This window comes from Bos indicus, chromosome 7, assembly GCF_029378745.1.
Source record: "Bos indicus isolate NIAB-ARS_2022 breed Sahiwal x Tharparkar chromosome 7, NIAB-ARS_B.indTharparkar_mat_pri_1.0, whole genome shotgun sequence".
NCBI lineage: Eukaryota > Metazoa > Chordata > Mammalia > Artiodactyla > Bovidae > Bos > Bos indicus.
The window spans coordinates 16,878,031-16,901,257 of NC_091766.1; the positions used below are offsets into that span (position 1 = coordinate 16,878,031).

Here is a 23,227-nt window from a genome sequence, read left to right on the forward strand (position 1 = left end):
GTGGAAGATGTGCAAGATGGGGCCCTGTGGGCTACTAGGAGGACAGGATCTTCATCCAGAGAGCTGAGAGGAGCGATAGGGGTACTAGGCATGGGAAGGGGCACGATTGGAAGAGACTTGTTTCCAGGGGTCTTCAGACTGGATGGAAGTGGGGGCGGGGGGTGGAGGACTGCTTCTGGTGCCCAGGACCAAGCAAGATGAGGTCTGGGCTAGGGGGCCACAGGGCTGGAAGGGAGAAAGATGTAGCAGGTAAAGCCAGGCCCAGAGGGATGGGGCTTCCATACCCTGGAGGTTCGACCCTCAGGGTTCTGGTGACAGCAGCTGTGGGACCAGATTTTGAACCCTGGCCCCCACCTGACTCCCAGGAAGAAAAGGAAGGAGAGAACCTATATGGGGGAGAGGAGGAGGGAGGGAGCCAGGCTCTGGAGGACTGGCCAACACCCAGCCTCATCCTCAGGGCTGGAGATAAAAGGGGAGATGGGCAGCCCACAGTGACAGTCCAGAGGACAGGGAGGGAGAGTGGCTCTGAGGCCTAAGCCCCAGCCTGCCACACAGCGTCCAGCCCGGGTGACCTGGCACCACTTTTGCCAGGACTGCTCTGTCACCTCCCTGAGGGTTGGCACAGGCCTCAGGATCTGGGGGGTTCTGGCTGGGTGCTCCTGGGACTTTTCAAATAAAACTGGCAAGTGCCATCTCATCTGGTTTCTGGAAGTGGTAGGACAGAAGGGAAGGTCACCAACAGCTGTCCCAGGGTTGAGGTGACAGGGGAGGCGGGACACAGGTGGGCAGTGAGGGGGGACCTGCCTCCTCCCAAGGTGGCGGTGCCCCAGGACTGCAGTGGAGGAGCAAGGGACCCAGACACACGGCACATCTACAGCTGGCTCATCTGCCTCTTTTATTGCCCCCCACCCCTGCCATCTCAGGCTTTCCCTAAAACGACACCATTACCCACAGCCCGCTCCCTACGCGGCGGCGTTCAGAGCGGCGAGAAAACAGGACACTCCCCCTCAGACAGCAGCGGCGATGCCTTGGGTGCCAGCGGGGCCGGGTCTGGGTGGCAGAGGAGAGAGCGCCTGAGCCTCAGCCCCGGTCCTCGCCTCAGGACCCCCCACCCTTCCCACCCGCGCGCTCCCCCTGGCCTTACCCGCCGGCGCGTCGGGGCGCGGCTGCCCGGGCGCCGGGGCCGCGGGGCCGCCGGGGCGGTGGTCCTCCAAGTGTAGGGTCATGGCGGGCCGCGAGGCCGTGGAGAAGGCGCACTGCATGCATGAGTAGCGGCCGCGCGTGTGCTCCCACACGATGCGGCTGGGAGCCGCGTGCCCTGCGGGCAGGCAGGACCCGGTCAGCCCCGGCCCTGGGCGAGGGCGGGTCGGACCTTTCCCAGCCTCCCCATCAGCTCCCGGGAGTGGGGGCGTGGGGCGGGGGGCGCTGGCCTGGCCGATCCGTTTCTCCCGATTGTTTCCCCAAGTGTCTGGGGGCACTAAACTTGACTTATCCGCGTCCCCTCCTCCCATCCTCTGAACCCATGTGGGAGGGAAGGGCTCCGGATCCGGGCGCGAGTTTTACACGGAAACGCCGGCGCAGATGAAGGAGCAGGGGCCGCAATTTTAAAGGCAAAATCCTGTATTTCGGGGGAGACATTTCTGGGCACCTGGAAAGGGGGTGGGTATCCCCCAGGTCCCGCCGGGCGCAGGAAAGAAATCCCCTCCACCCTCCCTGGTGGTCACCTGCACGCACCTGAGGGCGCGTCGGAGCCGCCCTGGGGTCTTCGCGGGCTGCCGCCTGCACCTGCGGTCAACGGGCGGGTCAAGGTCAGAAGCCAGAGTGAGCCCAGCCCACCCTGAAGGCGGCCCCGATAGCCCACACTCACCTTGGCTCTTTTTCCAGACGGCGGCGCTGGAGGCAGGAGGCCCCGGAGCGGCGGCCAGAAAGGGGCGCAGGCGTGGGGGACTTAGGCCAAAAGGCGCGGGGTTCAGGTAGGGCAGAAAGGGCCCGGTGGGGGCAGGGGCAGGGGTCGTGAACGGCTCGAGCAGCGGGTACGGCAGGCCAGGCGCCGGCGCAGGGTCGGACTCCGGGGGGCGCTCGGACGCGGGCGACTCCCTGTCCAGGGCCGGGGGTGGCGGCGGCGGGGCTGGGCTCTGCGCATGCTCGGCGCAAACATGCAGATGCTTGAAGAGCGAGCGGTGAGTGCGGAAGCGCAGCAGGCAGTTCTCACACCTGGGGGGCAGCACAGGGCTGGGCTGGGTCTCCCAGGGGACCCAGGGAGGGGCCTATCCGCGGTAACCTGGAGAGCCGCCGCTCCAGGGTGGTCAAGGACCCTGGGCCCAAATAACCTGACTCCCCCACCTGCGGGGGAGGAGTTTGCCCTAAGCGGCCGCCCACAGTGGTCGCGACCCTTCCGGACTTCTCCAGGTCGGAACCCTGGGAAGAGGAAGGAAGTCTCAATTTTGACTTAGGTTATCAGTTTTCCTCTTGGGAAGTAGAGGACTGGGCGGAGTCGTGCCATGTATGTCCCCCTCTACACACATACTCCCTCCCAAGCCCCGCCCTCGGGGTCCCTGGAATTGGCTCTAGGGACCAGTCTCTTCTGGGCAGGTAAGGGCAAGGCTGGCCCTAGATCACGTCCTCTTCCTGATTCAACCCCCTCGGAAAAGGAAGGGAGAAAAGCCAGGACCCCAGGTAGTAGCTGTCAAAATCGGTGGTCAGGGGGAGCTGCCTGGTCCCCCACACCAGCAGAGGTCACGGTGGACCAGGTCTCACTTGAAGTAGCGGTTGGGTTTGTAGTGCAGCTTGCCGTGGGCCACCAGTTCCTGCATGTTGGGGAAGGTCTCGGTGCAGCTCAGGGCGGAACAGCGGAAGAGCTTGCCTGGCGGCACAGGGATGAATGACAGAGGAGTGGAGTTGGGTGGCCAGGATTGGCCGGGAGGCTCGGCCCGCCTCCCACCCTAACCTGCCTCCCCACCATCTACCCTGGCCCTACCTTCCAGGGACTGTGTGGGTGGGCAGTGGGTACGCAGATGCTGTGCCAGGTCTCGAACGCTGGGGAAACTGAGGCAGCAGCCTGGGCTGGAGCACGGTATCTGCTTCCCTGAAGGATGCACAGAAGCAGGGGGAGGGTCACCATCCCTTCGTCATCCACGTTGTCCAGGGCTCTGCCCCAGAGAGGCATTTATGGGGCTGCAACTACCCTGCAACTACTAACTATGGTTTCTTACTGAGGCCTTTACCTTCTGCCTCCCCCACCAGAAAATAGCGGCTGAGTTTCCCTGGCTCTTCGTTGGAACCACAGCCTGGCACACAATGGGGCTCAGCAAGTGGTGATTCCCTCTAGGTGGGCCCCCAGTCTGGAGATACTCAGTAGTCTGCATTTCTATTGTTCCAGGCCTGTGATCCCCCAGAAGGTCCCATCACGTGTCACCTGGTGGTGGGCGTCGTCTGGGAGGCCGCAGGTCCTCACTGGTCCCGGAGACAGTGCTGGTTGGGCCAAGGGTGTGTCCAGGTCCGGAATGGCCACTGTCTGGGGCTGGGGAGGCACCCTGCTGGGTCCCTCCGGTGGGCCCTCCACGTTCCCACACTGGGGGTGTGGTTGCCCGGTCAGGGCCCGGCTCCTCCTCCATAGAAGAGGATTTGTCTATAGCAGCCAGAACTGGGGACACCCCCTTGTCGGTCTCACTGGAGCTGGGCTCTGCAGTAGCCGGCATGTCCAGGCTGGGCCCCGAGGGTTCCTCATTCTGGTGGAAGGAAGAGGTGGGGAGAACCCCCTGGGCCCAGGTCTGCCTGTGCCAGCTAGAGGAATCCCTTCACCCCTCCATAACCATTGGGTGTTTCTGAAACAGCGAATGCCCCGGAGACATCACCCAGTCGGCCCCCATCATAAGGAGAGGCAGTGGGTGAGGGGGTTGAACGTCTGCCTCCAGTGTCCCCGTCCTTTGGAAGAGAGTTGGGAGGTGTGCCAAATGTAGAAGGGGGTACCTTTCCAGGAAGCCCCTATATGAAATAAGCATGCTCTGATCCTAACTTGGAAAGCTGAGGGGCCCCTCCACTACAAGGCTGGGGCGTGGCCCAGAGGGAGTGGGCGGTGCAAAGGCGGGGCTCTGAACAGGGCGCGGCTAGGAAGATTCTGGAGGGCCAGAAGTGGCCAAGTGGGTGTTTGAGAACGGAGATATAGCTACCAGAGGGGTTCGAGCTGTGCAGGCGAACTGGAGGTGTTGGGACCCCAAACATATAAAGACCAGGGGGCGGTGCCTGAGCCCTGTAGGCGTGGCCCAGTCGAAGCCAGGACCGGAAGTAGGGGGTAGGGTGCTCCCTGAGTGACAGCGGCGGGCGACTGCCCGGATGTGGAGGCGGGGTCGGCAGGAGGCTTAGAAGGCCGCTCCCCGCCAGTCCCTGCTTGTTCGCCGCGTCCGCATCCCCGGTGTCGCGCTCACCATCCTCAGCTTGGTTCAGCCTCTTGTTCCCGCGGCTTCAGCGGCTCCAACTAAGGCTGCGGCGACTCCTTCGGTGGCCGCGGGCTCGCGCTCACGTCGGCGCCATTTTTTCGGCTCCTAGGTCTCGCGAGAACGGGGGCGGGGTACGCGCACTGTGCTCAGCCAGGAGGCGGGGCCTGAGATCCAGGATTCTCCCGAACCGCTATGCCCAGAGGGAGAAGGCAATGGCACCCCACTCCAGTACTCTTGCCTGGAAAATCCCATGGATGGAGGAACCTGGTAGGCTGCAGTCCATGGGGTCGTGAAGAGTCGGACACGACTGAGCGACTTCACTTTCACTTTTCACTTTCATGCATAGGAGAAGGAAATGGCAACCCACTCCAGTGTTCTTGCCTGGAGAATCCCAGGGACTGGGGAGCCTGGTGGGCTGCCGTCTCTGGGGTCGCACAGAGTCGGACACGACTGAAGCGACTTAGCAGCAGCAGCAGCAGCTATGCCCAGAAAATGTGTGCAGGGATCTAGGATTAAAATTTTCCCGGGCCTTTGTGTTCTCCTGTGCAAAATGAGCATCTTCATTTTCTCCCGTCCCGTCACCATATCTCGAAGGAGGATAAACAGCAGTTCTCAAGTTTTGAGAAGGTCATGTTTAGAGGGCTGCGTCTTTGGAGGGAAATTGCCACAGACTTCAACATTTTCAATGCACTTAGTCCGGAAGTTGGACTGGATCTGTTGAGATAGCCAAGGGCGGGAAACAAGTTCACTATCCTTCCTCAGGACACCCGGAACGTGCGTAGCCTAAAGATGGAGCAGTGTGTGTTTTCAGGAGGATAGGTGGAGAGCCCTGGCATGAAATGAGTCACCTATCCAACTTACGTTCCTTGAGTGCCTACTTTGTGCTAGGCTCTGGGGATCCAGAGATGAACAGGACAGGCCAACATTCCTGCTCTCAGGGGGCACTCAAGTTTTAAAATGGGGAAACAGACAATGAATCAACAAATGCGGGAAATGATCTTATGGTTATATTAAGTGCCATAAAGGAAAAAGGGCTTCCCAGGTGGCGCTAGTGGTAAAGAACCCGCCTGTCAATGCTGAGATGTAAGAGACGCTGGTTTGATCCCCTGGCCAGGAAGATCCCCTGGAGGAGGAAATGGCAACCCGCTCCAGTATTCTTGCTGGGGAGAATCCCATGGACAGAGGAGCCTAGCAGGCTACAGTCCATGGGGTTGCAGAGAGTCACTGGTGACTGACTGGCTGAGCACAATAGAGGGGGGAAAAAAGCCCAGAAGGATGTGATGGTCATGGGCCAGGGAAGTTTCTCTGTGAGATGACTTCTGAGCTGTTGCCTGATTGTCAGAAGGGAGTTACCCAATGGAAGTTCAGGCGGCCACATCGCTGTGGGAAGAAAGAATAGCTGGTGCAAGTGGCCTGAGTTGGGGAGGGACAAGCTTATCTTTTTCAAGAAACAGTGAAGTGATCAGCTCACTGCTGGAGCCAGGTGGAGGCAGGGAGTGAATATCAGAAGGTAGACATGGTTCAAGAAAGGTCATTCAGGGACCTAGTAAACCGTGGAAAGAGAGGTGTGTGGTCTCTATTCTAGCTGATGAATTTTTAGCAGGGGGAGGTACACCATCTGATTGCTGGGTGTCCTTTGGAGGATGCATCATTGTTGGGACAGTAAAGTGGATCTTTGCTGTAAGATCTCTGGAATACATTATTCAAGCATTTGAGAGTTCTAGGCAAGTGTTGGCTTTATATACAATGTATTTCCGTCTATGTACATAAGATGTGCGTGTGAGCGCTTAGTGGCTCAGTCATGTCCAACTCTTTTCGACCCCATGGACTGTAGCCTGCCAGACTCCTCTGACCATGGAATTTTGCAGGCCAGGATGCTGGAGGGGGTTGCCATTTTCTACTCCGTTAATATGTACCTATCTGCTTTTATATGCCAAGAATATCATTGGGAGGAGACATCAACAAACTAGGGTGGAGGGGGAACAGACAGGAATTTTGCAGTGAGAGGGAAGACAGATTTTTCACACTTTTGGGCTGTCTGAATTTTAAAAAACAATTTTCTTTTGATTATCATTAATATGGTTAAAAACTCATTAAAAAATCCTTTTTAGGAAGGGTGGAGGTGTGTGTGTGTGCATGTGTGCGTGTGTGCGTGTGCAGGGGAGGTTGGTGCAATCTGGGCAAGGGTGGAGTGAGGTCTCAGAAAGGACAGAGAACCAAGAAAGGGAGAGGAGGGGCCCGATTTAAGAAACTTTGTAACAGAGTCAACAGGATGTTGCTGAATGGGCGGGGCTGAGATGATTGAGGTTTGCAGTCTGAAGATGCTATAACCTAGATATGAGATGCTGTCTGCTAGAAGATGTCAAACCTACTCTCCTCTTCATCCCCAGTGAATAGCCCTACTTCCTGAAAACGTGGTGATGGTTATTGCAGTAGGGCCTCAGGGCTATACCCCTTACTGGGAAGAGGGGCAGCCTGCATGGTGAGTTCTAAGGCAGAGAGGAGACAGAAGCCTTCATTCCCCTTCAATACCAGGAAATGCCCAACTGATGGTGTTGTGGCTCACACAGTCCTCCCACAGTCTGTCCCCCAATCTAACTGTTGCTGAGAGACAGGCACAGTGGTAGCTGGGCAGTGGAGGGGCAAAAATCATAGATGGAGGGAACCAGGGACATTCAAGAGATTGTAAAGTGTGAAAGTGAAAGTCACTCAGTCGTGCCTGACTCTTTGCGACCCCGTGGACTATAGCCCATCAGCCTCCTCTGTCCATGGGTTTCTCCAGGTAAGAATACTGGAATGGGTTGCCATTCCCTTCTACAAGGGTTCTTCCTGACCCCGGGATCAAACTTGGGTCTCCTGCATTGCAAGCAGATTCTTTACTGTCTGAGCCACCAGGGAAGCCCCCAGTTCAAGAGACAGGTTAAATGTTTGTGTAATGATAGACTAATAACAGGGCTGTTGAGGCACAATTGCACAATTGGGATTTTTTTTTTTCTCCAGCCACACTCAGCTTTCCAGGTAGATCTGGATCCTGAAGAAGGCTCTTCTGACCAGTTTTTCTTCGATACCTATCTCCCATCCTCCAGGTGGGTAGGTGTCTTCCATCTGGAGTCCTTCCGTTACAGCGTAGATCACTCTGTGTAGTATTCACCATCAAGATCTGTTGACCCTTTCATCCTTCTTGGCTCCTCCAGCAACGCCTACACTCTCTCTGCACTCCTGTCCCCTGCTCTAGCCCCAGTCCCTTCTCTGGCTCAGTCCTGACCTCACTTATCTGGTTCCATCTCTCCCAGACGGACTGCTCTTTGTGGAGCTGAGCACAGAGGGGGTGTTCATCCTTAGGCTCAGATCCAAGGATTCACCTGCATGGATGGGGAGGTTTGAAAGGCTCAGACTCCAGCACTGGTTTTGGGACAGCTGGAAGGGGTGGACAGGTAGCCAGGCCGACCCCTCCTTCACCATGACATAAGTGCAGAAAGCCCTCAAATGTCAGAACCGGTCCATACTCCAGGTGAGTGACAGCTAAGGAAAGAGACGTGGGGTGGGGGCAGGGTCCAGGGATGACTCTGAGTGGATTATGGGGGGGACATGTGGGACCTGCCTCCTTCCTCAGGGTCCCAGCTGGGTTTGGTATTGGGGAGGTGTGTAGATTCAAAAGCTGACAGGGCCCACCAGAACATTTTCTGCAGGAGAGCTGGCATGAAGCTTCTGGAAGCCAGCAAGTGAGACAAACTCAAGCTTTGTGAGGGACGGGAGTGTATCCGAGTTCAAGACTTGGCTCTGTGGAATCTTAGGTGAGTGACTAAACCTCCCTGAGCCTCCATTTTTCCATCTGTAAGACGGGGTTGTTTGCTGATCCTACCTAACAGAGTTATGAGAAGGCAGTCCTTGTTGGTACTCAGTAAGTTAATTCATATTTTCATTCAGCAAACATTTATGAGAGGAGGGAAGTCAAGCTTGTCAAGGTCCCCCCAAATGTGCTTGGCTCTTTGCCCCTGGGACACAGCTCATATCCTACTCACAAGGCAGCTGTGAGGTAGGTCGTGTTAGCCCTGTTTCACACAGGAGGAAACAGGTGTGACTTGCGGGAGGCCAGGGTCCAGGGCGGGGGGACAGGGGCTCCAGTGGTGACCCCTAGACCCAGGGCCTGGGTTAGGCCGGGCTGGAGGTCACAGAACTGGACCTTCTGGCCAATGTAGCCGAGGGAAACGAGACCCATGTTGCAGGATCCAGGTAGGCAGGTGGGAGGGCAGGGTCCCAGGCCCCTGCCCCACTCAGATCTTCTCCACATAGTTTCCGGGGAAGAGGCCCTCCTGGCCATGCAGCCGGCCTTTCCACCAACCTGACGAATCTGTGGGAGAGGAGAAGATATAATCCCATGCCCAGCTCGCCCCAGAGAAAGCCTTCATGCTGGCTCTGTGTCTGTCTTGTCTCCACTGGCCCAGCATAGGGCAGAGACTGTCTTCTCTAAGACAGAAAGAAGGGATGGAGCTGCACGTGCGTTTGCCTTGCCCCTGGCTCACACTTTCATTTTTCTAGACCATCCACTGGTGCTACTCCCTCATCCTTCTCATATAGGTCCATCCCCATGATCCCCACGGGGGACCCAGGAATAACTCCTAAGATATTCCCCACCCACCTGCAGAGGGTGCTGTTGAAGCTCCTCTAGGTGCAACCTAGGGGCAAAGTAGGAGGTGGCCTGGGCCATCCAGACAAGGCCCATTTCCAACTCATAAGGTAGGTCTGTTAGTGGCCCTAGTGCTTGACAGGTGGGGAAAATGAGGCTGGGGTTTTGGGTGTGATACAGTCAGGCCAGGCTCCCAGGGTTGCTTAGGAGGTGACCTCCAGACCTTGGAGATGTCCTTCTGTTTCTGCCCTGGCACACACACCTTCCATAAGGATCTCGATGACCTCGTTCACATTGAAGCTCAGCTCATCCACGTCTTGGCCGACATACTGATACAGTGCCCGGCACCTGGGGCCATGGATCCGTGGCTGGGGCTTAGGTCGGCCTACACCAGGCACAGGTCGCTGTCCCACGCTGCGCTTCCTCTGCATGCTGTGGGCACATGAGGGCATTCATCACAGCCCCAGATACTCCCCATCCCATTCCTGGGGCTGTCCTTCCACACCACCTACCCAGCCACGCCCTGGTCAGGCACATTGAGGAATTCTGTGTTGTGCTCCGAGGGGGGCCGTGCCCGTGGGCGTCTGCTGGCCCCCAAGGCTGAGGACGGAGGGCCCCGTGGTGGCCGCTGGGAGCCCCCTCCAGATGTGATCTCCATGGGCAAGGGGCCCCTTCTGGCAGAGGGAGGCACCCCATTGCGGTCCAGGCCTGCAGCAAGAGTAAGGATGGGAGCATTTGTCAGGGTGATGCTAGCAGGATTTGAGGAGGACTTAGCTCCAAGTTCCCTGAGGGAAGAGGCAGCTACTCTCAACCCTGTATGATAAGGACTGGCCTGGAGAAAGAGACCCTGGGGTTAGGAAGGCATAGATTGACACTCTGCCAGGGGTAAGATTTTCCCCCACCTACTTCTGTAGAAGGGCTTTTGTGGGTGGGTCTTAGGATGAATAGGAGTTCATATGGAATAGGAGTTTGGGAGACAGGCAGAGCAAACAGCTCAAGCAAAGGCCTGGAGGGAAGACAAAATTTGGTAAATTGGCAAAATAAGATGTAGCTTGCATGACAGGAGTTTAAGATGGCAGGAGAGAAGAGGTCAGTGGTTAGCTGGGGTCAGAATCTGAAGGGTTTTTGAATACCAAACTATGCTTAGCCTTTATTCTATGGGAGATGGGGACTATAGAGAGTTCTGGACAAGAAAGAAGAGAGTGGTCCACTGTTTGTAAGATCCCGTTGACAGGAGGTCTGTCTTAGGCAAGGAAGACATTTAGTGGCGGGTGTCTCTTCACCTCTGGGGGGCCCAGGAGCTGCCCGGGTAGCAGTCTGGCCTGGCCTTCTAGATTTTCCCTGGGCCATCCCCTTCCGTGTAGGCTCTGAAAGGGAAAGGAGAAAAGATATAGGGATTTGAGTGGTGGCCACACTAGATTCTTGGCCCCACCCCCAAGTCCGGTTTACTCCGGGCCCCGCCCCCTAACTCACTGGCTCTCTCATCAGGACAGAGCCCCTTAATTACTGGAATACTGATTGAGGGAGTGAAAGTCGCTCAGTCGTCTCCGACTCTTTGCGACCCCGTAGACTATACAGTCCATGGAATTCTCCAGGGCAGAATACTGGAGTGGGTAGCCTTTCCCTTCTCCAGGGGATCTTCCCAACCCAGGGATCGAACCCAGGTCTCCCTCATTGCAGGCTGATTCTTTACCAGCTGAGCTATCTGGGAAGCCCCAATAATTGGCTCCGCCTCCCCAGGACCCACCCCTCGTTGGCTTTTGGGACCGCCCTCTCCAAAGATCTTCCCATTCAGCAACTGACACACGTGTCTACTCTATGGCCACGCCCCTCCATAGTTCTCGCTCACTTATTGGTCACCTCTCTAGCCCTGCCCTCTTCGTGGCCTCGTCCATTACCCACTTTTGACCTCCCTCACTGGCTCCGCCCCACGGTTTTGATTGGTCCCTGTCTCTGATCCCACCCCCTACAGGGCCAGCCTCTTGTGCTCCAATCTCCTGGTTCTGCGCAGACTCACTGGAGCTTTTGGGCAGTCCGTCACCCACGCTGACTGTGAGGGCCTTGCCGCTAGCCTTGAGCACCGCCACGTCGCCGGAACCACGCGAGAAAGTGACGCTTCGGGTGCCACCTCCGCCCCAGCCCTCCTTCTTCACCCGGAACTGTAGTCTGTGAGGAGAGGAGGAAGCTGTGGTTTTCCCCACCCGCCAAGCAGGGGTCACCTCCTCATCCCATCCTTGCGGACCCGGGCTGAGATGGGAGGGGACAAGGCAAGGGCGCATATCGGTCAGTCTGGGAAGAGGGAGAGGGGGCGTTGTGCCAAGCCAAGCCAGAGGATGGTACGGAGGTGGGGGTCGTACGTGTCGCTGAAGGTGAGGGCCAGGGGCCTCCGCACCGCCTCCTCGAAGCGCTTGCACAGGAGGCTGACGAACTCAGTCTTGAAGATGCTTTCCAAGAAACTGTCGGCCGCGTCTTCTTGGAGGATGAAGAAGTCATCCTGCCGCGTGCTGGGGGAGGGGCGGGAGGAAAAGCAGGTGAGAGTGACAGGTGAGGCTGGCAGAAGGGCTGATATTTGAGATGCAACAGGGGAGGGGCAAATGAGGGGTGACACAGATGGGGGCAAACGGGAGAGGTGGCAAGGAGCTAGAAAAGGTGGTAATAGAGAAGAGTCGGGGAGGGGACCGGTGCTGTTGGCAAATGACCATGAATTTGAGGGCAAGTGAAGGTGACAGATAGGACCAAGAGAAAGTTGCAGGTATAGAAGGTAACATGTCCAGGGTGACAGATGGGGTGACAGGAGGGCAGCTGATGATGAAGGGTGCTAGTAGGGGGCCTCACCTGAGAGAAACTCCCCGGAGCGCCTGGATCTCCAGCTTCTTCTTCAGGACTTCACGCACCTGGCCCTTCTCAGGCCCCTTCTTCACCTTCTCCCGCCCGATCACATACACACACTTGGGTGTCAGGATCAAGTCCCTCTTGATGGGCTATGAGGATACAAGACCAGAGAGGCTGGTGCCAGGAGCCCGGGGCATGGGAAGCCTGGCCTCAGGGCATCAGCCCAGGTAGAGGGGTAGTGTCGGCAGGTCAGATGAAGGACAGGTCAGGGGAGGGTCCCTCTACATGAAGGTATATGAGTGGCTACTTTTTATAAGAAACAGGAAGTTAAATAAGGTTATGCTGGCTAGAAAGGAGTGTGGGGAATGAACAGGTACAGGATAGGTGAAGGTATGTTTGCTGGACATGAGTGTAAAGGCCTGATGAGAGTTTACCTGTACACAGATATATCCATGCTAGGTGAAGGTATGTTTAATTGAGAGGCCTGTCTAGACTGCGTGAGAGGATACTTAATGGATAGGTGTGTCTTGGATAAGTGAAGGTGGTCCTATGGTCAGAGCTGAACAAGGTAAACTTGCAATTCTGGACAGATGTGTCTGACCTGGTGAGGATATATCTGATGGACAAGTGTGTCTGGGCTATATATAAGGATATATCTGATACAGCCATATCTACATTAGTTGAGCCTATGTCCATGGGCAGATGTGTTTGGGCAAGGTGCAGGAGTACCTCTGGTGGGGCATGGGCAGGGTCCCGGATATGGCCGCCTGCTAGTACCTCACCTTGAAGCGTCGGTCATACTTGTTGACTGAGTCAGCAAAGTCCACGCGCTCTCTCTTGCCTAGGAACTGACGCAGCTCCGGCCGCTCCTCCAGCCCCAGGTAGTCCCCAACAAAGTTCCTATTGATGCTGTTGCGTCTCCGCTCCTTCTTGTTCAGCAGGATGTTGGAAGCTGTGGGGGCACAGGGTCAGGGGGGCAGAGGTCATGGTTTGGCTCCCCCAAGCCAATCCGTCCTCAGCCCCAGCTTCCCACCTGCAGCCTCTCACCTTCCTCCCGCATCTCCTCATACTTCCGGACTGCCACATGGCGCCGCCAGGCCTTCTGAATGGTGCGGGCAAAGCCATCGAACTTGCGCTCTCTCATCTCCTCTAGTAGGAAGAGCTGGAGAAGGAGGGCTGGTGGGTCCTGGAATCTACCCAGGGGGCACAGTTTCCAGTTTCCTCTGTGTTTCCACCCCACCCATGTGCTTTTGCTGACAGGCACCTGCATACATGCTTTTACGTTATGGACAAAAAATTTTGTCTTTTTCCAAATGACCAGACCCAGGAATCCCTCCCAATATGTAGCATAATTTCTGCATTAAATTACAACTGTAGATTTGCTTGCTGGGTTTAAATCCCAGCTCTGTCACTTACCACCTATGTGGTCTTGCCAGAAATGTTACAACATCATGACTTTTCACCCTTATTAAGCTATGGCCTACCATCCGTGGGAGGTCCATATCCATTTCAGAGATGTTAGAAATGTGAACCAATGTGCATCTTGGAAAACCAATAAAAGTACTGTAAATATGAAAATTGGACAGACAGGCCTGTTGAAGTGACTAGTGACCATGTGGTTGTACAGGATACAACCTGCACACCCATCCATGGCAGCCCCTGAAAGGAAGCCCTGATAGAAAAGCAGAGAAAATTTGAATTTTAAGAGTCTCCACCCAGACAGGATATAGAGAATAAATTATTAGAGCAAGTCACCTGGAATAATAACCAGCGACTATATCAGGGAAGGAACCTATGGGATAAAATATTACAAATCTACAGTAATAAAATTAAAAGATGCTTGCTCCTTGAAGGAAAGCTATGACAAATCTAGACAGCGTATTAAAAAGCAGAGACATCACTTTGCCAACAAAGGCCCGTATAGTCACAGCTATGGTTTTTCCCATAGTCATGTATGGATGTGGGAGTTGGACCATAAAGAAGGCTGAGCGTTGGAGAATTGATGCTTTCAAATTGTGGTGCTGGAGAAGACTCTTGAGGATCCCTTGGACAGTAAAGAGATCAAGCCAGTCAATCCTAAAGGAAATGAACCCTGAATATTCATTGGAAGGACTGATACTGAAGCTGAACCTCCAGTACTCTGGCCACCTGCTGCAAAATGTCATTGGAAAAGACCCTGATGCTGAGAAAGATTGAAGGCAAAAGGAGAAGGTGGCAGCAGAGGATGAGATGGTTAGATAGCATCACTGCCTTAATGCACGTGAATTTGAGCAAATTCTGGGAGATAGTGGAGGACAAGGGAGCCTGGCATGCTGTAGTCCGTGCGGTTGCAAACAGTAAGACACTGAACAACAATAACAGTAATTTAAAAAATGGAGTGTTGATCAAAGAATAGAACAACCTTGGACCACGACAGATAGTTGGAAAACACTGTAGTTCAAATGGAAATTTAGTGACAAAAAGGACAGTATGGTCAATCAGTGACGATGGGAAAATAATTGAAAATAAACTTGGGCTTTATTTAGAAAAAAATAATTAGCACTTCAGCCAGAGGGTTTTCTCAAATACACAAACATCACATCACTGCTGAAAGCCTGCCATTTTGATGACACTGATGGCTAATGTCTCCTAGAAACCCCAGACTTCCCTGGCAGGACTAAAAGAATTCTGCCGGTACTTGGTTCAAGCTCACTTTAAAAATACATAATATCTTGGAGGGCTTGTAGATCTGTGAGTATTGAACACTGGAGTATCTCCTGCCATGTCAGTAAACAAGGATTTCAGTCATCAGTGATTCTGGCTGTCCAAATGTAAATACCTGAGCCCTAAGGGCACTCAGGAAGGAGAATACCTGTGTGACCTGAGAGTCATCAGGCTGTAGCCATTCCCTACAGTGGGCACTGAGGGACTCTAGATATGAAAACACTGGATATTGGCCCCAGATAGCTGAGATGCGTATGAAAGGAGTGATTTCGGTGAGCCCAGACTCTGGCATCTTCCCATACATAGAAAAGTGCTAAATTCCTTCACTTGGGGTGTCTGGTTTTCTTTAATTCACAAAATACTTTTGACGTTCAGACTACCTGTTCTTTGTTGCAAACTTCTACGTAAACTGACCCCTCCCCCTAACTCCTTGGAGCAGTTTTCTCAGGGTCACTTGAGATTCTGTCTCCCGGGCTTAAGTCCTAAAAATTCCCACCGAGCAAGACATAACTCTCAACTTTTCGGTTGTGACTATTAAGTCAACAGTGTTCATAACTGATCATAAAAAGTAGGTTTTCTTTCTCACCAGAGGGAAAAAACAACCTGTTGCAGGTTGCAGGCGATTGAGGGGTATTTTGTCGTTGTTCAGTCGCTAAGTCTTGTCTGACGCTTTGTGACCCCATAGACTGCAGCACACCAGGCTCCTCTGTCTTCCACTATCTCCCAGAGAGTGCTCAAATTCATGCCTATCTAAGTATCTCATCCTCTGTTGTCCCCTCTTCCTCCTGCCCTCAATCTTTTCCAGCATCAGGGTCTTTTCCAACATCAGGGTCTTTTCCAATGAGTGGTATTTACATATTCTTTTATTTCTCAGACCAGTACTCTGTGGATCCAGGAGTTTGTGTGCAAATCTTGTGCAAGTAATGCCTGTATAGGGTGTCTGGAGGGCAGGTACATGCATTCTGTGGTTTGCTGAGGGAATGGCAGGTCTGAGTAAAGGGAGACCAGCCGTGCAGAACTAGGGGCAGACCAGTCAACCAGGACAAGTGTCTTCCAACCTTGTTATTTCTGCCCAGGAGAGAGGGTTTGGTTTCAGCTGGGGAAATAAAATCTTTCTTTCTCCACAGTATTAAAGGCATCTCTTTCCATGCTGCTAAGGGCAGGGGTGGGTGTGCTTAAGGTGGATGACACATACACCCCAGATCTGAGCTTGACTGCACTGAATATCGTTCTCCCCAAACTTAGGTGCACTTGGCGGGAACTTGTGAATGTGACTTTATGTGGAAAGAGGATCTTTGCAGAGGTAATCAAGATAACATGAGGTTAGACTTAGCAGCAGCAGCAGCAGCAGACTGGAATAGGGTGAATCCAAAATCCAATCTAACTGGTGTTCTTATAAGAAGGAGGGACTTCCCTGGTGGTCCAGTGGTTAAGAATCCATGGTTCCAATGCAAGGGGTGTGGGTTTGATCCCTGGCCAGGAAACTATGATCCCACATGCTCCATGGTGTGTCAAAAAAAAAGAGGGAAATTTGGACCCAGATACACGGAGAAGAAGGCCATGTGGTGCCAGAGGCAGAGACTATACACCAACAATATAGGTATGATATATCTGTATACCAAGGAATGGCAAGGATTGCTGACAACCACCAGAATTTAGGGAGAAACAAAGAAAGATTCTTCCCTGGCACCTTCAGAGGGCTCACAGCCCTTGATTTTGGATTTCTAGCTTCCAGAAATGGGCTTCCCAAGTGGCTCAAAGGTAAAGAATCTGCCTGCAATGCAGGAGACTCAGCTTTGATCCCTGGATTGGGAAGATCCCCTGGAGGAGGAAATGGCAACCCACTGCGGTATTCTTGCCTGGAGAATCCCATGGATAGAGGAGCCTGGTGGGCTACAGTCCATGGGGTAGCAAAGAGTTGGACATGACTGAGCATAAGCACAAGCCTCAGAAACGTTGAGAAAATAAATTTTTACTAGGTTAAGCCAGCCAGTTTGTGGTACTCTCTTACAGCATCCCCAGGAAGCTTGGGATAATGGGTCGCCAAATGTATTAAACATTTGATGCATTTTGAATTCATGATTACAAGAAACAAGACCCAACTCTAAATAAGTGCATCTGTAGTTGAGAAAAGCTCCAACTCCATTAATTAACTTAATTCTTTGATCAATTTTTGAGAAACCACAGTTTAACTGTTTCCATTTTACTAAAATTATTTTCATTAGGAATAGTTTTCTTTTTGTTTTTTTTTTTCCTGTGCAAATTTTTAGTCTCTGTTTTTTTTCCTTATGAGACTTTCCCACCAGGGGCCTCCCCAGTGGTCCAGTGGTTAAGAGTCTACCTGCCAATGCAGGGGGTGTGGGTTTGATCCCTGGTTGGGGAACTAGGATCCGACATGCTGCAGCGTGGGGCCAAAAATTAAACAAAATAAAGTTTAAAAACTTTCCCACCAAGCTTTTACCTTTATGAGCTTCATTATTTCCAGCTAGTTCACCTTTCCCCCCTCAAAATGTGCAGAGCGCAATTTTGGTCAAAATTTGATTTTACCTCTATTGTCTTAGCCAGCGCTAGCATTCTTTTCATACTGCAGCCATAAAGTTAAAAGACACTTGCTCCTTGGAAGAAAAGCTATGACAAACCTAGACAGCATATTAAAAATCAGAGACATTACTTTGCTGCAAAGGTCCATATAGTCAAGGCTATGGTTCTTCCAGTAGTCATGTATGGATGTGAGAGTTGGACCATAAAGAAGGCTGAGCACCGAAGAATTGATGCTTTTGAATTGTGGTGTTGGAGAAGACTCTTGAGAGTCTCTTGGACTGCAAGGAGATCCAACCAGTCAATCCTAAAGGAAATCAGTCCTGGGTGTTCATTGGAAGGAATGATGTTGAAGCTGAAACTCCAGTACTGTGGCCACCTGATGGGAAGACCTGACTCATTGGAAAAGACCCTGATGCTGGGAAAGATTGGAGGCAGGAGGAGAAGGGGACAACAGAGGATGAGATAGTTGGATGGCATCACTGATTTCTATGGACATGAGTCTGAGCAAACTCTGGGAGTTGGTGATGGACAAGGAGGCCTGGTGTGCTGCAGTTCATGGGGTCACAAAGAATCAGACACAGCTGAACTGAACTGAGCATTCTTTTGTCTGTGTGTGTGTGTGTGTCAATTTTTATCTTTTCCTTTCAGAGTCACATATTCCAACTTGCCCGTAACCAGCAAGATGGATTCTCTTTCTCTCTCTCACCCTCCCGTTTTCCTCTTTTTTCCTACCCCTCCCTCTCTCTTCTCTTTCTTATGTGTTAACACTTAAATTCTTCCAGGTGCAGTTTTAGCCTCAGACAGTTTTGGTTTGTTCTGTTTACCGGAGTGGGTAGCCATTCCCTTCGACCCAGGGATCAAAGCCAGATCTCACTGCTTTGTAGGCAGATTCCTTACCATCTGAGCCACCAGAGCAGCCCAAGTTTCTATCACTAACAATATCTATCTTGAATGTGATTCTATAACTGTTTTTATTCTGTGGAGCAAAGTACATCCATAGTGAAAAGCTCTAGGAGGTAAAGGCCAACATATCTGGGGGATGAAGAATCTGGACCTTCCAAGAAAGAGACTGTTTTTGTAGCTATGGAATCTCTCTAAAGCCTCCACCCCACTGTGTTACGTTTTTGCTTTGCTGAGAGAACAGTTACTTGTAAGTTACAGTAACATTAAGGGAATCAGGCAGACAATCCCCTGGTTGTATTCATAAAGTCCTTGAGAGGCTATGGAGCAGGTGACGTGATTATGCACGTGATGGGCACACAGCTGGGCCTGGCCCACACCCCCAGCACACCTTGCCCCCGTGCTCCAGCTTCTCTGGAACCTAATTCCTTTGGAAGTCAGGTGAACCGGCCCAGTTCACTGAGATGGTCATCTCTCTGTGTACTTTCCAGTCCTCACACCAAAGCAGGTGGCCAGACAGGCCCTTAGGGGCTTCGTCACCTTGGTTTCTTTTTGTTATTCTTGTCACTGTTGCTTTTTTAAAAACTTGCCCCCTCCCAGCTTTATTGAGCTATAACTGACATACAGCACTGTGTAAGTTTAAAGTGTACACATATATGTTGATCTGATACACCTATTATGTTGCAAAATGATTACCACTATAGGTTAGCTAACCCTTCTGTCCTGTCACATAATTACCACATAATTACCATGTCTTTCTTGTGGCAAGACCACTGAAGATCTACTCCCTAAGCAAATTCCCAGTATTTAATGTGCTGTGCTTAGTCACTCAGGAGAAGGCAATGGCAACCCACTCCAGTACTCTTGCCTGGAAAATCCCACTGGTGGACGAGCCTGGTAGGCTGCAGTCCATGGGGTCGCTAAGAGTCGAACACGACTGAGCGACTTCACTTTCACTTTTTCACTTTCATGCATTGGAGAAGGAAATGGCAACCCACTCCAGTGTTCTTGCTTGGAGAATCCCAGGGACGGGGGAGCCTGGTGGGCTGCTGTCTCTGGGGTCGCACAGAGTCGGACACGACTGAAGCGACTTAGCAGCAGCAGCAGCTTAGTCACTCAGTCATGTACAACTCTTTGCGATGCCATGGACTATAGCCTGTCAGCCTCCTCTGTCCCTGAGGATTCTCCAGGCAAGAATACTGGAGTGGGTTGCTATGACCTCTTTCAGGGGATCTTCCCAACCCAGGGATCGAACCCAGGTCTCACACTGCAGGCAGATTCTTTACCGTCTGAGCCACCAGGGAAGCCCCCAGTATATAATACAGTACTGCCAGCCTTAATCACCACACTGCCCTGTACATTAGATCCCTAGAACTCGTTGCTTTTGTTCCTGAAAGTAGAGGCAGCATAAAGTTTCAGGTGCGTCCAGCCTTTTGATAAAAGGCTAGAAACTGATGACAGTGTGCTGGAAGGATTATTTCTATGTTGGAGGATGTGAAATGAGGTTTGTCTTATAACAAGAAAATTGCCACTTTGGGACTTCCCTGGCAGGCCAGTGGTTAAGACTCTGCACTTCCACTGCAGGGTGCCTGGGTTCGATCCCTGATCAGGGCACTAAGATTCTGCATGCTGTGTGGCATAGCCAAAGAACACATAAAAATAAACTAAGAAAATTGCCACTTTGACCTGAATCTCTGGTCCAGGTACTCATGAATGAAGGAATGAAATAAGAAAAGAGAGAGAAAACAGGACAAGAGGAAGGAAGGCAAAGGAAGGAATGAAGATGATAGAAGGAGATGGAGGAAAGAACAAAGAAAGGAAGGGACAAAAAGACATTCTGGTCCCTTCCAACGGGCTATCACCGCAGGTGGATGTGTGTTTCTCCAGCAGCTTCCTGGCCCCAAGGACCCTCTAGCTAATTTTTTTTTTTTTCCCCTGCCATGCCCATTGGTATGAAGGATCCTAGTTCCTCCCCTAGGGATCAAACCTGCACCCGCTGCATTGGAAGCTCAGCATCTTAACCACTGAACCACCAGGGAAGTCCCACTAACTTAGTTTTCCTGAGCACTGTGCCTCGGACTTCCCATTTTGTCTAATTCTTACGTTGATCCTGCAGGGTGACTAGGACTCTCTGCAATTTCCAAATGGAGAAACCGAGGCTTGAGGGTGGCGGGGAGGAAACGTGCCCAGGGCCACCCAGGCGCCTGAAGAACAGGACCATGCAAGTGATGCTGGTGTCTGTCTGTCTCTCCCACACACTTACGGACTCAGGATTCTTAACGAAGACCTTGGTGCTCCCCATCTGGTACTGGTCCGGCTCCATGTTGACTGCCCGCAGCAAGTGCTGGACCCCCTGACGCTCGTCCCCGCGCCAATACGGCCACGTCTCGGGGGTCAGAATGGCGTACCTGAGGCCGGGGCGGGGGAGGGTCTGAGCGGCTGGTGGGGCTGCGGGCAGGGTGGGCGGAGCGTCGGGTGGTGGTGGGGCGACTGGAGTTGGGGGGCGGGGGGCGGACGGGGGAACGGGGTGGGGCGGGCGGTGGGTGAGTGTGGCACAGATAGCTCACCTCTGCAGGAACTTGGCGAACTGGCGGCGGTAGGCAAAGCCCGCGCGGCGCACCCTGATGTTCTCCTTCAGGCCCAGGTACTCCACCTGGTGCTTGACCCTGGGGAGAGGGCAGCCTGAGTCCCCTGGTGGCGGCCTCACCGCTCCGGGGGTGTCTGGATTCATGCTGGGAGCAGTTTGGGGGGTGAGTTCTGAGGTCTAGGGAGGGGGTTCAGTGCTGGTCCAGGGGTCCACTTGGGAGTTAGTTCTGTGCACTGGGGGCCTGGCTTCTAGGGGGAGGGGTCGGTGTTTGCTTCGTGGTCAGTTTTAGAATCAATTCTAGGGGTGGGTCCTGGGGTCTGGGGAATGAGGGGGACTGTATTATTAGTTCCACAGACAGTCTGGGATCCTCCCTGGAGACCTTGGTCAGTGCTAGGTGTAAATTTGTGCTGGTCCTAGGGGTTAGCCTGGGTGAGACCTGTGATGGATTCCATGACCCTGGGTGGGGGGGGGGAGGTTTGCGAGGGAGGGTCAGTCTTAGGGACAGGCAGTGTGGACTGGCTTAGATGGGGCGGGGGTGGGGTGGGGTCACCTGTTCTCCTCCCAGTCGCGGGGCCTCTTGGTCTCATTGGGCTTGATGCATCGGATGTAGTGGGGAGTGCATCTTTTCAGCGTGGACACCAGGTCATTGGCTTGTTTCTAAGGAGGGGAGAGAAGATGGGGGATGGGGGGCACAGATGCAACCCTCTGGCCCCTCTCTCTTCCCATTCTGAATACAGCCCCAAGAGACTGAGACATGCTGCACGGGAACGTGGAGGGTGGCACCTGATGGACTCAGGTATCCCTGGTCCCTGTGTGGCTCTGTTAGCACATACCACATGGGGTTGATATCATGTGTGTGTACCTGACCCTTGAACCCCTGCCGCACTCACTGCTTAGCCAGGCGCAGAGTAAGTGCTCAGCGAAGGTTTGTTGATGGAATAGCTGAGCACGTGGGAGCACACACTCCCTGGTTATTTCTGCCTGTCCTTTGGGGCACAGGTGTTTTAAAAGCAGAGAATCACACGTGTATGCCTGAGAGGTAGTCCTGCAGAGGAGACTAGAAAGGAAATCGTTCCAAGGGGGAAGACTGGAGGAGTGGTAGAGAGAGCCTGGCATGGATCACAGTTCTGCTGTGCGATCCAGGCCAGTGACTGCACCTCTCTGAGCCTTGGCCTCCCATCTGCCAGGTGGGACTAATCTCCTGTCTGTAAAGTGTCTCGTGTCTGCTGCCAGCACTGAGAAGTGCCCAATATACTGTTATTAAAGTATTATTATGATGGTACACCCATGTTCATAAAAGCACTCTTCACAATAGCCAAAAGGTAAAAACAGCCCAAGTGTCCATCGGTGGAGGAATGCATAAGAAAATATCCATTATATCTATGGTATATTATTCAGCCTTAAAAAGGGAGGAAATTCTGACACATGTGTGAACCTTGAAGATATTATGCTCAGGGAAATAAACCAGCCACATAAGTGTCCAATTCCACTTATAGGAAATCCCCAGAAGAGTTATACCCATAGAGACAGAAAGCAAGATGGCAGGTGCAAGGGGCTGGGGAAGAGGATGGGGAATTAGTGATTAATGGGGACAAAGTTTCAGTTTGGGAAGGTGAGAAAGTTCTGGAGATCGATGGTTGTTATGGTTGCATAAGAATGTGAATGTCCTTCATGCCGCTGAGATGTACACTTAAAAATGGTTAAGGCTCAGAAGGTAAAGAATCCTCCGGACAATGTAGGAGGTGCGGGTTCAATCCCTGGGTCAGGAAGATTGCCTGGAGAAGGGAATGGTGACCCACTCCAGTATTCTTGCCTGGAGAAGAATCCCATGGACAGGGGAGCCTGGCTGGTGACAGTCCATGGGATCCCAAAGAATTGAACACAACTGAGTGACTAACACTTTGACTTTTTGTATATTTTACCATAACGAAGAAGAAAGTGACAAATGACCAAAAGACCAAAAAAAAAAAAAAAAAAATCATTAGGATGATGGCTCATGTATGGATTTAGGGGGTTAGGAGGACATTAAGGAAGCTGGTCCAAGCTCCCCAACCCCAGCACTGGAAGAAGCCCTTGTTGAATAGGAGATGCCAGAGGGAGGGGCAGAGGCTCTGCGATGGGGAGAGATGGACACAGGAATGGTAGAACTGGGCCTGTCCCTCCCCATGTCCACCTTGATCTTGGAACCGGCAGTGCTGGGGCGGCCCTTCTTTTCCACGTCCAGCTTCTCGGGAAAGAGCATCCGGAGGAAGGCCCTGGGTGGGGGAAGAGAAGGAGTTTGGAGGTGTAGGTGAACCTTGGGTGCCTTCCTGGAGGTGGGGCTGTTGAGGTGTCTGGGACCCAGAGATCATGCTGTACATGTGCGGTTCTCCCTGAAGGTTGGTGGGTGTGATGATGAGAACCAGAGGGTGGGTTTCATCCTTTTGGTTCCTTGATTTATTTGTACTGTTACTTTTCCCTCCGTGACTGTGCATGACTTGGGTAGCAAGTAAAAGAAGACAGTTTGACTAAGTGATGTGGCATCTCTGGCATCATAGGTAGGTCCCCTTGGAGGAAATGTCTTACAGGCAGGGGCTTGCACATGCGTGCGGGGAAATAAAG

The 23,227-nt window shown here is 52.8% G+C and overlaps 2 protein-coding genes and 1 long non-coding RNA gene across 3 annotated transcripts in view; 1 reads left to right on the top strand and 2 right to left on the bottom strand.

The window, feature by feature from the left end:
• Positions 1-872: 872 nt before the first annotated feature.
• On the bottom strand, positions 873-4,553 carry ZNF414 (zinc finger protein 414). Its single transcript, XM_019964307.2, has 8 exons — positions 4,425-4,553; positions 3,416-3,728; positions 2,978-3,085; positions 2,758-2,863; positions 1,868-2,214; positions 1,735-1,785; positions 1,145-1,318; positions 873-1,050 (listed from the first exon to the last, which is right to left on the bottom strand). The coding sequence occupies exons 1-8, from the start codon at positions 4,425-4,427 to the stop codon at positions 977-979; spliced, it is 1,176 nt and encodes a 391-aa protein (XP_019819866.2). The 5' UTR covers positions 4,428-4,553; the 3' UTR covers positions 873-976.
• A 156-nt stretch (positions 4,554-4,709) lies between these two features.
• Positions 4,710-11,570, top strand: LOC139184086 (uncharacterized). Its single transcript, XR_011567541.1, has 2 exons — positions 4,710-8,230; positions 11,036-11,570. It is a non-coding gene; the product is annotated as an uncharacterized lncRNA (long non-coding RNA).
• The window catches only part of MYO1F (myosin IF), a 37,682-nt gene continuing 22,807 nt past the window's right edge, over positions 8,353-23,227 (bottom strand). Inside the window, exons 16-28 of the mRNA XM_019964291.2 lie at positions 22,800-22,881; positions 21,177-21,283; positions 20,607-20,705; positions 20,303-20,447; positions 12,943-13,057; positions 12,678-12,847; positions 11,899-12,044; positions 11,421-11,567; positions 11,081-11,229; positions 10,347-10,430; positions 9,576-9,771; positions 9,326-9,495; positions 8,353-8,787 (exon numbers count right to left, since the gene is read on the bottom strand). Coding sequence (XP_019819850.1) covers positions 8,711-8,787; positions 9,326-9,495; positions 9,576-9,771; positions 10,347-10,430; positions 11,081-11,229; positions 11,421-11,567; positions 11,899-12,044; positions 12,678-12,847; positions 12,943-13,057; positions 20,303-20,447; positions 20,607-20,705; positions 21,177-21,283; positions 22,800-22,881 — 1,687 coding nt within the window. The 3' untranslated portion in view covers positions 8,353-8,710. The remainder of the gene's footprint in view (positions 8,788-9,325; positions 9,496-9,575; positions 9,772-10,346; positions 10,431-11,080; positions 11,230-11,420; positions 11,568-11,898; positions 12,045-12,677; positions 12,848-12,942; positions 13,058-20,302; positions 20,448-20,606; positions 20,706-21,176; positions 21,284-22,799; positions 22,882-23,227) is intronic.